General features: G+C 47.5%; 1 protein-coding gene across 2 annotated transcripts in view; it reads right to left on the bottom strand.

Moving 5' to 3' along the window:
- Positions 1–12131, bottom strand: part of ASAP1 (ArfGAP with SH3 domain, ankyrin repeat and PH domain 1) — a 362131-nt gene that overhangs the window by 18122 nt on the left and 331878 nt on the right. The window contains exons 25-26 of one of the 2 annotated variants that reach the window (XM_049853747.1): positions 10382–10552; positions 1976–2045 (exon numbers count right to left, since the gene is read on the bottom strand). In XM_049853747.1, the coding sequence (XP_049709704.1) occupies positions 1976–2045; positions 10382–10552 (241 nt within the window). The remainder of the gene's footprint in view (positions 1–1975; positions 2046–10381; positions 10553–12131) is intronic. The other variant, XM_049853748.1, reaches the window with a different exon arrangement.

Below are 12131 nucleotides of genomic sequence, written 5' to 3'. Positions count from 1 at the left end.
AGTAAAGCTGCCCTGTAGGGTTTTCTTGGCTATAATCTTTACAGGAGCAGATTGCCAGGCCTTTCTCCCACAGATCCCTGGGTAGGTTCCAAATGCCAGCCTTTAGGTTAGCAGCTTAACTCTCAAGAGTTGTGTCACCAGGTTCTCAGATCTTCACAGTTTTTCTCTGATCTTTTCCTCCTTTTGATGGACTTTTAAGTGAGTAGGGGGAAAAAAAGCCCAAGTGCCTGGAACAGGCGAAGGCCAAGACCATGTTGTCTGAATATTCAAATGTTAAATAAACCTCATCTCCTGCCACACTGAAATGCCCACGAGCACTGCAGACCTGGAAAGCAACAGAGCACAGTACCCGAGCTGATCTGCCAAGAACCGCCTTTTAGTATCTTGTATCTCCTTTTCTGGTGCCCTCTGATTTGCCCCCGCCCCCATTTCTAGCTCAATTACATTTTTTTTTAAAAGGAAAAACCAAACCAACCAACCAAAGAGTCAAAGAAAGCAGAGAATATGTCCTCGTTCCCTTCTTGCTCCTTCGGGTCCTCAGGTTACCCTGGGTCTGAACTGCTCTTTCCTCAACTCGAGCGACAGCTCACTAACTGCAGGGCTACTGGAGGACAACGTCGCTGAGACAGAGCCATTGCTGAATGAGAAGTGGTGAGCGTGAGGGGGCTTTACTTCTGATTTCTCTTGGAGTGTGTTTTTCCAGTGTCCTGCCTCAGCATCTTTTCAGGACGCACACTGCCAATGACTGATGTGGGCACCGCAGTTATTCCTGGCAACGTTACTAAAGCAGAGGCCTCAAGTTTCAGAAACTGCTTAAGCAGAGCCTGGTGGACTGACACTACGTGTGGGTGGACCTGGACTCCTTGCTATGAACACGCAGCTGCTGCTGCTGCTGCTGTATGCATACACGTGTGTGCGTGACTGTGTGCGGGGTGTGGGTGGGGTGGGCTGAAAACATAATCCACCGCCAATGCTCTAGTTTACAGTCAGCTTGACCCAGTTTAACAATCTTTTTATGAGCCCTTTCTCTATGTCGGACATGATCTCTACTCTGGAAGACCACCACAACTTCCATCTTAAAGCACCCCCCAAAGCATGGGTGAAGGAAGAGAACTGAATGAGGAATGAAAAACAGGACACGTGGGTAAAGGAACAGTGTGGGGCTTGGGGAATGGTCAGCTCTGCCATTTACAACTGTGTGACCTGTACTTAACCCCTCCAGGTCCCTGTTTCCTCATCTTTAAAATCAAGGATGATGATACTTGGACCCACCTCACAGGGTTGTAAAGATTAAATATGATAGTGGTGGTAAAGGAAATGAGGATTTGTGCTTTTATCTTTGCTAAACTCTGGGAAGTCTTGGTCTGGAAGTGGCTCAGTGTCTTCATCTTAGGCCACACATCAAGAGAACCCTCTGGGTTAGGATGGGATAAATATTGCCCAGAGAATATCTTCTAAAGTATACCATCCGACTTAAAAAAAAAAAAGGAACACAGCTTTCAGACTAGCCTAAAATCCTTAAGATAGGAAGATGCAAAAAGTCATATTTGTATGTGTGAATGTCTCCGGGTATCAGATTTCCCCAGGGAGTATCTTTTCATTTCCAAGTCTGCAAAAAGGAGCCAAGTGGCAAAGTAATAAAACAAAATTACTTAATTAAAAAAAAAGAAAAACTCATTCCGGCAGTAACTGTCAAAGATCAGCGTGGACTCTGTGACCCACCCTGAGGGAGGGACGGGAGCTGAGCACTCGATACACGGTCTGCAGACTGGTGCCAGCGAGGCTGCTTGATGCTGTTCAGCAATCGGATGCGGACACACACGCCCAGGGCAGACACTTAGCTTCTCATCATGGACCAGCACCAGCTGGCTGACCACAACTGAACAGCACTGGGAAGGCTGCTAACACTCACTCCCGTACTTCTCTCCGTTACAACACTGAGCCCAGCGAGTGACAGAAATTGTAGACGGCTTACCTCGATTGCTGAGAGAGCCCCTCAAACTTGTTCGCCGTCTTACTTGAAGATGATGGACCCACATCGTTACCTACAGGGAAGACCAAATGCAGCAATTTTTGTCTTCAGACAGGGAAGAGAACACGGGACTATGTGGATTTGGCAAACAGAGCAGGAATCCCTCAGGTTCCAGAAAGACATCTAAAAACCCAACCTAGAACAGCAGGCATTTCTGTCGCTAAAACAAAACCAAACCAAGCACAGTTCTGGGGCTCTGACAATGTGCCCACTGCTATGAAAGGAGTCTGTCCAAGAAGTGGGCAGCTAGCTCCTGGGGCTCGCCTTCTTAAGGTGACAGGACCTTGGTGATGTCCCACTGGCTCAGGATCTTGTTTTTAGCAGAGGAGCAGAGGAAGAGGAATAAAATTCCAAGTTCACCCAGCGGTTCCTATGTCAGGAGACTTCCCCTAGGAGCCAGATTCAAAAGAAACATCCAACTCACAAGTTACATGTGCGTGTGCGTGCGCGTACATGTGTGTAGGTGAGTACTATTTAGTGGAGTGGTAATACTGGTCATCTCAGTCACTTGTTTAGTCATCACTTACTCATTCACTCAAACGCTAACATTTATTAAGCATCTACTATGTGCAAAGCGCGAATGTGGAGCAGGAGCACAAAAGCAAATAAAATGCTATCACTGCTCTCAGTGAGTTTACCATCCAGCCTGGGAAATTCATACATAGCTATACAAATAATGTAGAAGGAATAGCGTTGATTACTATAGAAATGCAGAGGAAAGTGTCTAAAATCATGCTGGGAAGAGGGGGCAGGGGCACTCTTGGAGGATGTGGCTTCTGAGCAGGGGGGCCTTCTAACAGGGGAGCAGTAAAGCCAGAGGCACAGAGGACACTTTGTCCAGGAGAAGGTAAGAAGAAGCCTGCTTTGAATAAAAGTGGGCTGTTCTGTGACCTGTCACACGGTGCAGCACAGTCCTGGGGCCCTATATGGGGGTTGAACAGTTTCCCCCCAAATTTATGTCTACCCAGAACCTGTGAATATGAGCTTATTTAGAAACAGTGTCTTTGCAGATGTCGTCAAGTTGAGGTCACATTGGATTAGGATGGTTCTTAATCCAATGACTGGTGTCCTTATGGGAAGAGGCAAGCTGCATACACAGACACAGAGAAGACGGCCACGCGAAGACGGAGGCAGAACCTGGAGTGAGGCACCTACGAGCCCAGGAATACCAAATGTTGCCTACGGCCACCAGAAGCTAGGAAGAATCCTTCTCTAGAGCCTCTGGAGGAAGTATGGTCCTGCCGACACCTTAATTTTGGATTTCTGGCCTTCAGAACTGTGAGAGAGTAAATTTCTATTGCTTTAAGCCACCCAGGAAACTAATACAGGCCCCAAGCTGGCAGGTGCCTAGAAGGAACCCTCTGGAACGTGCAGGGCACAACCATCTCTGTGACTCTAGTTCACTTGCTTGCCTGCCCTCCTGATGAGTGCTCTGAAGATCCACCCTTAGCAGAGCCCCTTCTTCTAACCACCCTGCCCAGAGGCCCAGAAATGGGAGGGCAGGTGAAGAGACAGGGGTTGAGAAAAGGACTTAGCTAGTCATCACAGGACATGCTCAACGGCATCAACAGCTGCCCATCGGTCCTCATCATCCTACCTCACAACATCAGACTGGTAACATTATACTCATTTTAAAGATGAGGAAACAAGGGTAAGTGAATGAAGGGCCTCAGGTCACATGTTTAACTGTGTACCTAGAAGTCCTGAACTGAGTCTCTGTGCTCTTCATTACCCATCACATTGCCCCAATGGTAATAACAACAATGACTACCATTTATTGGGCACTTACCCTGGTGGCGCAGTGGTTAAGTGTTTGGGTGTTAACCGAAAGGCTGGCAGTTTGGATCTACCAGCCACTCCATGGAAACCCTCTGGGGCAGTTCCCCTCTGTCCTATAGGGTTATGAGTCAAAATTGACTCAACGGCAGTGGGTTTCTTTTTTGACCCTGGGTAGGTACTGTGTTAAGTACCATATTATGGTTAATTATGCTTATAAGCTAGGTAATCGAATCCCCTTTTTTATATATGAAGAAACACACAGAGAGGTAAAGTAACTTGCCCAAGGTCAAGTACCTGGTAAGGGTCAGAGATGGGCCAAAAGCCAGGCAGCCTGCCTCCAGGTCTGTACTCTGGACTACCACACTCTATCTCATTCCCAACTCTGTCAGAGCAGGGAGGAGGGATCCTACTGCCCCTCTGGATAGAACGTTTTCTAACTCTTGGTATATCAATGCAAGAAGAAACAAGCAAAACTGGAGTTACCGGGGCCAAAGACTTCCAACTTTAGTTTTGCTTAATTTTAGTAAGATATTTCTTCTAGCCATCATTACATTTCCAAGAGCCCATAACTTAGTATTTGAGGACTTCTTTGGAGACATCTTACTAAATTCTCTGACTGTGCTGCAATTCCCTTTAAGGCAGGCATTTCTTCTCAGCTCCATGCTCACTGCCAAATCTCCAGGGCTGGCTCTCAAACCTCACACCTTCAGACTGAAACGAGCCATATCGATCAAGATGTCAAAGAAATTCCCACGTCTGGGGAATAAACCACTGCACCTGCTAATTCCCTTTCTAGGCAGTAAGCACTCCAAGCAAGTGGTTCTTAACCTAGTTGTGCATGAGACTGTGAATGTGACAGCCTCAGCACTGCAAAGCCCCTGGCCCTGCTTGTGGTCCCCCATCCTGCTGTCGGGGCTGCTGCCCACTATCCACAGGCCCAGGTGCCCAGTCTTCATTAACCCTGTTCTCTGGCTACTCAACATGATTCTCTGATCTCCAAAGACCTTATCTGTTTTTACGGTCCTGTCCTTTCTGCCTGGAATGCCTGTCCTCTCCCACTCTTGGTGGGAATTCCTATCAAAGAACATCTTCAAAGCCACTTCTTGAGAATTCTTCTCTGGCCAGATTTGGCTACTCCCCCTTGTGGGCCCATGACCTCATCAGGGAGGAGTGGTCAGAGCTGCAGATTCGGGAGCCCGACAACCTGGTTGTGAATTCCAGCTCTACCACTGACCAGTGGGTATAACTGCATTGAATGGCTTATTCTGCTAAGCTTCAGTTCCCTCCTTTATAAAATGGGAATAATAACAGCACCTATCACACTAAATGGCTAGGAACGTTCAAAGAGAGCAGCTATGGAGTGCTGAGGAAGCCCTGGTAGCACAGTGGTTAACAGCTACGGCTGCTAACCAAAAGGTCGGGAGTTTGAATCCACCAGGCGCTCCTTGGAAACTCTATGGGGCAGCTCTACTCTGTTCTGTAGGGTCGCTAGGAGTTGGCACTGACCCGACGGCACTGGGTTTGGGTTTGATTTAACAAGTGCTGAGCCCAGTGTGGTCCACAGGAAGCACTGCACAAATAGTTGTTACTAAGTCACAGCTCTCTGATGGGAAGTGGCAGGAATGAGGCTTTAGTCAGTGTGTGAGCCCTCAAAGGCAGGGACGCTGCCTTGTTCATCTTTGCGACCCACTTCCCGGCACAATGTCTGGGACAGAGCTGTCACCAGGTGCCTGCTGATATGACAGGACCACAGTGCTGACTGGTCAGCTTCTCTGCCCACAGCTTGATTGAAATCTCACACACCTGGATGGGTAGTCATCTACCCTCTATGTAAACACATTTATACACCGTTTAGGTCTTTTTTTTTTTTAGGTCTTAGTGACCAAAGGTGTGGCACACAAGTGATTTCCCAGAAGTAACTCAGCCAGGGACTGGTAGAACCCGGATCAGAACTCGGGTCTCCAGAGTGTTTGTGCAGGGTACATGATGGTTTATCATGATGTGTACCACAAACACTTCTCTGAATACACACCAAGGACAAGGGTCCCAGGGGAAGATGCTCTCAGGTATTAATCACAACAATCTCCAGTCTGAGTACAGAGTTCACCTTCTTGCTGCCAGAAGGGTCAGTTCTACTTTTTTCTCTGCTCTTCTTGGCTGTAAGAACCTCAGACTCAAATCTGTGGTCCACTCACAGCCACTGGACACGACCTTAAGCTACGCATTTTGATGATATCACACTCCTGGACTTTCTCTTTCTTTGCTATCTTTATTCCCTTTCTGCCCTCATTTCATTATTAACTTTATTTGAATTGTTTTAAAATATATCTTGGTCTCTTACGAGGTAGGTTATAAATAAATTATGCCTCAAAACGGAGGTTTAAAGAAATGCCACTTCAAAAATCATAAAGTCCCTATAAAACCCAAATCTGCCCACAGGCCTATTTGTTATCTGATCAAAAGAGTGCCTCAGAAATTTCCTGAGATGGATGGTTGAATTCTTCACAGTAGCAGGCTGCAGAAATGTGAGGCCTGGGCTATTTTGGGTGCTGTGGACACTGTGGTTCTGGCAGGGAGAAAGCCCAGAGCATCGTGCACCAGGGCTCAATGCTGGGGGAGGACCAGGTGTCACAGGCGGGTGGGGGGAAGCATGCTCCTGTTTTCTGGGCTCGTTGTTCTAACGTACCACGTTCTTCATGTCTTAGCTCAGAGGAACGACTGCTGAGAGGAGGAACAGGCAATGCAATCGCTGGAGTGTCCTCTGCCAGCACAACGCTGTCACGTGTCATGCACATAAAGTGTGACAGGCGCAGGCTCACAGCTGTGCATGCTGGTGTCAAGGCCTGCTACCCATTTACCAGCTGCCAGGCCTTGGGCATGGTACTTCACCTTTCCGGGTCCCAGTGTCCTCATCCTTAAGCTCGAGGTAATAACATTTCCTACTCAGAGCATCTGTAGTTAAGAATTAGATCATGCATGTAAAGTGCTCAACATTCCTGGCGCACTGTGAGAGAACTTATCAACACTAGCCCTGAGAAACATCACAGGTGCCAACTTCAGACTTCTAGCCTCAGAACCGTGAGAGGATAGACTCCCGGATTTTACGCCACCGTGCTCACCGTCATTTGTTGCAGCAGCCTCAGGAAATGAATACAGGTTTCCACGCCTGACTACCATCCATTCACCCAGCAGAACGCCAGGCTGAGAATACTGCAACAACAGCTAACGTGTGCGAGTGCTTTCTATGTTCTGGGCCCTGACTTTCATGTGTTGTTCTCATTTAATCCTCATGAGAGCTCTATGTACGATATAGGGACTATTTCTAGCTCCATTTTACAGCTGGAGAAAATGAGGCACAGAAGAATTAAAAAGCACTTGCTCGGAGTCACAGGGCTACCAAAGGGCAGAGAGGGGACTGGAATCCAGGCAGCATGACACTCAAGTCCACAGTGAAGTCCTTTGCTCTACTGACAGAGAAGCAGCACACAGCCTTGTGAGGAGCTCACAGTGCCTGGGGAAAATCAGGTATGCACACAGAGCCACTGGGATGACCCCTATGCCAGAGGGGAGAGGAGAGGGGGCAGAGGTGGTGGCTGGACCTGGGAGGGTCTCTTAGGCAGGTCACAGGACAGCACATCTTGAAGGATGACTAACCATTCACACGGAGGAGGGAACAGTATCTAGGCTCAGATACGATGGGAGGAAAGGTAGACCAGGAACTTGATGGACCTCACTACAGCAGACATGCTGTTTCCGGGGGTGGATAGCCAGGCCTGGGAAGAGCTACAAGGCTGCTCCTCCACCACCTCTGGTCCTGCTGCCCACCCCTCCCTGAGCCCTGGCAGGTTTAGGGGAACAGAAGGGCACTGGAAAGAGAGGCGCACAGACTGCGTTAGGCTGCAGGTATCCTAGAGAAATGCTGTCTAGGAGTCGGATCCCCTGTGCGCATCACCAACAACCAGGCTGGGCCCTGCCTTTGGCCTCTGGGACACCATGTCAGCAGGAGACAGGAAGAAAACCAAGCAGTGACCATGCCACATGAAGCATGGACAACAGGATGAGAGCGATGTTAACCTACCCAACGGGAAGTCCAGCTGTGGGGGGTGTGTGTGTCTCACAGATGTGCACCAAACTAACACACAAAGAATGGCTTTGGTAACTCCAGAATCACCAGTTGGAGTTGTGAGTGACCCCCAAAGTCTGTGACATGTGAGGAATTGTCACTGTTGCTGAAGACAGGTTTTGATTTTGTCCTTCAAGCCTGGCTGCGGGCAAGAGGCTCTTAGTTGGTGAGAAAAACCAGCAGATGGCTTAGTGCCCACCTTTCCATAGCTCTGGGGGTCCCACTCACTGTCAGGGGGCAGTGAGGCTCAGAAGGTGATGACAACTTTATTTCTTAGTGAAAAATGCCACCACTACTACCCCCCACCAAAAAATAAAAACAACCAGCTGCTGAGCGCTGTGACAAAATGAAACCTAAGGATGCGATGACTCTTCAGGTAGAAAACAGCGCTTTGGTAAATTTAACTGTGGAATGCTTGCTTCTGTAATGTGAATGCAGGCACCATGAACTTTACACAGAAATCAAAAACCAGTTAGACGACAGGATCGAAGTTTACTGAAATTAGAAAAAAAGGTTAATTTGTGGTAGGAAAATCCACACAGGGAATCAGTGACTTTCAACAGAATGCTGTCTGGGGTAAATTCCTGAGGAAACGTGGGAACTCCTGAAGGCCTCGCTGTGCAACCTCTGTAAAGGTGAGGACTGACTTCACACGCACATGTGCGCGTGCCTATAGGCCCCACTGTTCTTCCCTGCTGGCTTCGCCTGGTGAGCTGATTCATCGACACCCATCTCACATGCCTCCTCTCTGTGAAGTCTTCCCTTGCCTTCCCATGCAGTGACGCTCCACTTTCCAGCACTTCCCATCTTTACTTTGCATGTCTACCCTTACAGTAAAGAACTGTGTTTTAATGAGTTGTTTACACGTCTCTCCCTCACTAGACTGCGAACTCCTTCAGCACACAGGTTAGAAGGCCAAGCACTAGGCAGAGTAAGTGCCCAAAATAAAGACCGAGAGGCTCAATACACACCTGGCGTCTGGGTTGGACGAAAGACAGCTGTACCAATCTGCAAATGGGGAGCAGAGCTTTTTCAACCCCCTCCCAAATTCAGAACACCACATACAGGCTTTTGGAAACCAAAAAGCCACTGCACTGTCATCGAGTGGATTCTGACTCATAGCAACCCTACAGGACAGAGCAGAACTGCCCCATAGGGTTTCCAAGGTTGTAAATCTTTACGGAAGCAGACTGCCACATCTTTCTCCCAGTGAGCAGCTGGTGGGCTCAAACCGCTGATCTTTTGGTTAACAGCCGAGCGTTTTAACCACTGTGCCACCAGGGCTCCTTACAGGCTTTAAAAGAATCAAGTCCTCAGTATGATTAAGTGCAATTAAAAAAACAAAACCAAACAAAGAAGAAAAAAACCATAGTGAAATTCATTAGAAGGACAAAGTGTGATGTGTAAACTGCCACGCTCATTCGGCAAAGATTGTCTCAGTGCCTGGCATGTTGTGGGCCAGGACGCTGCTGGGCCCTGGGAGACAGGAAGAGGATTGGTTCTGGCCCTCGGACCAACAGCAGGCTGCTACCAAGTTCTGGTGAACTAAAAAGGCAGAGAAAGATGGAAGTGGTATTCCTTGTGGACAGGAATTCGTTACTGCAGTCAATGTCACTGAAGTGGCTGAAGTAACTGACTCCAGGTAGTTGACTTATTCCTGAGTGATGACTGAGCACCTACTGTGTGCCAGGCCCCAAAAACACAGGTGAGAACGAGACAGGGTCCCTGCTCTCATGGAGCTGACATTCTAGTCCGGGAGAGAGACCAAAAAAACAAGCAGGCACATATAAATTACCACTGTGATAAGGTGCTCCGAGGAACATGGATTGCCAGGAAGGTCCTTCAGAGAGGAGGATCAGGGAGACAAACGTTCATGTGGTGAACCGACAGAGTCCCAGTAAGTGGACCGGCCCGAAGGCTGGAAAGAGTATGACACACCCACAAGTGGAAAGAGGGCCAGGTGGTGGTGAGAGTAGAGGGCATGAAAGGGGCTGTGGGGTACGAGCTGAATTTATCCGAAGCGCAGTGGGAAACCTTTAAAGGGTGTTGGGGAGAGGAATGGCCACGATCTGATTTATACCTTAAGAAAACCACACTGGTTGTTGTGAAGAGAATGGGTTACTTTGTTTTTCTGAGACTTTGCTCATTGATAAATGATGTTAAACAATACCTACCTCACAGAGTAAGGATAACGATTCAATGAGATTTTGTGGAATGCTCAGCACAGTGCCTGGTGCATAAGAAATGCTCAGTACCTTATCAATATAAATAGTTTTTGATGGTTCTAAATATTTCTCAAAATGTTTCTTGGCCTGAAGTGGTAGGTACAGTCATCCTCCATCTCCAAGCCTGGCACGTGTTCTGAACGTGCTAACTGCCCACTGCCCAGTGGAGCCCACGCGCTGCCTGGCCCCAGGCAACTTTGCCCTGACTTTAGGATAACTTACCCCAAGCAACTGCGCCTTTGTTTGGGGGCCCATGAGGTAGTGGGCTGGGAGGGTCGGATAGGGTTCTCTTGTGTCCGGGTGGTGGGGGAGGAGGCCTCTTCTTGGACAGGGTGGAGCTGCCACTAGAGGTCTGGGAGCTTAGAGGGAGTGTTGAAGGTGGGCCAGTTGGACCTGGAAAGGAATCGGATGGGGCAGGAAGGTTAATCCCAGTCTTGCAGACACAGCACAGCCAGTATGCAACGACTTCCACACATTGAAATGTGGTATGATACACAGCGACGAAAAAGCAAAAAGCCTGGACATGGCCAGTCCCAGCCATCCAGACAAATGAGGTTTCTAAAAATTGCTGGTAAAAAACAATTTACAACAAAGAAGAGTATATGCTTTTAAGGGACAAAATGCCAGCCAACACCATGCTAACGGGTTTAGGTCATCATTTAGGTACGACGGGGAAAATAAAATACACACGTTTTAGACCAGTAACTCACTGGAATCATCACAAAATTCTACTAAGAAGGCACACAGCAGCGCCAGCAAAACCAACAGAGAAAGAGCGGAGAACAGGCTAAGCCAACAACGGGCCAGGGTGTGAGACACGAAAGCATTCCTACGACAGGCCTTTTCTCTCCACTAAACTTTTTCTTTTAGTTAGCAAACTTTGTTTGAAGTTTTTAAGAAACTACTTCTCTAAGTAATGAAGGATCTCATGTAAACAGTTACCTGCAAAAAAAGAGAAATCCAAAGACTTTTTTCCTTCAATTCTGCATTGTTCTAGAAATCATAAATCACTTCTTCCATTGGAAGCCTGGGCAATAGTTGTATAACTTAAACATTGATTTCTGAAGATTGAAACGAGACTCAACTTGCTCCAGAGGTAAAAGCAGGAGAGCGGGAAAGAAGCGAACGGGCATGGAAGATCCCACATGAGACCAGTACCGCAGAAGCTGCCTCTTTTGAACTAATGCTTTAAGAAAAACTGGAATTTGTTTTTGAAAGCTGTTATGGGAGGAGTATAAATATTTTGTTTATTCAAAGTGACACTGAAGTGACTGGTATGTGCCAGGCATATGCTGGGCACTTTCACCAGTATCTTTTTATAAAATATTACCAAGTGTATGGTTTAACTGTGTTCACGGAAAATTGTTTCTGCAAGTATGAAAAGAAAAGAAGGGGTGGGGAGACAGACACCCACCGGGAGCACTGCCACGACAAACGTGCTAACACAGGTAGAAGATACCTGATGATTCAGAAAGGCCCCAGAAGAGCTTCCTACATTCTGCAGGTTAGAAGAAAAGTTTCATTATTGCTGGCCTCCCTCCTTGGTAAAATAAGCTTCCACATTTCCTGTGATCAATTTTACCTGTCAGTGTCATCACTGACTTAAACCGTTATTCCTCTAAGATAGTCTAGTTTTGGGAGTAAACACTATCAATCTCAGTAGAATTGTAATTTGCTTCAGGATTAAAGGAAATTTGGGTGGCGTAGTGGTTAAGAGCTACGGCTGCTAGCCAAAAGGTTTGAATCTACCAGGTGCTCCTTGGAAACTTTATGGGGCAGTTCTACTCTGTCCTATAGGGTCGCTATGAGTTGGGATCAAGTCGATGGCAACGGTTTTTTTTTTTTAGGATTAAATGGTCATAGCTATATAATTCATTCTCTCTGGTCTGCTGATGTGATATCTGACGGAAGCCTTATTGTTACCCCAAAACAAGGCCTAACCGTGGTATCAGTTACGGTGGTTTCAGAAACT

The sequence above is a fragment of the Elephas maximus genome, chromosome 15 (assembly GCF_024166365.1).
Source record: "Elephas maximus indicus isolate mEleMax1 chromosome 15, mEleMax1 primary haplotype, whole genome shotgun sequence".
Taxonomy (NCBI): Eukaryota; Metazoa; Chordata; class Mammalia; order Proboscidea; family Elephantidae; genus Elephas; species Elephas maximus.
The sequence above is the reverse complement of the archived record's forward strand: the minus strand, read 5'-3'. Positions and strand labels throughout refer to the sequence as shown.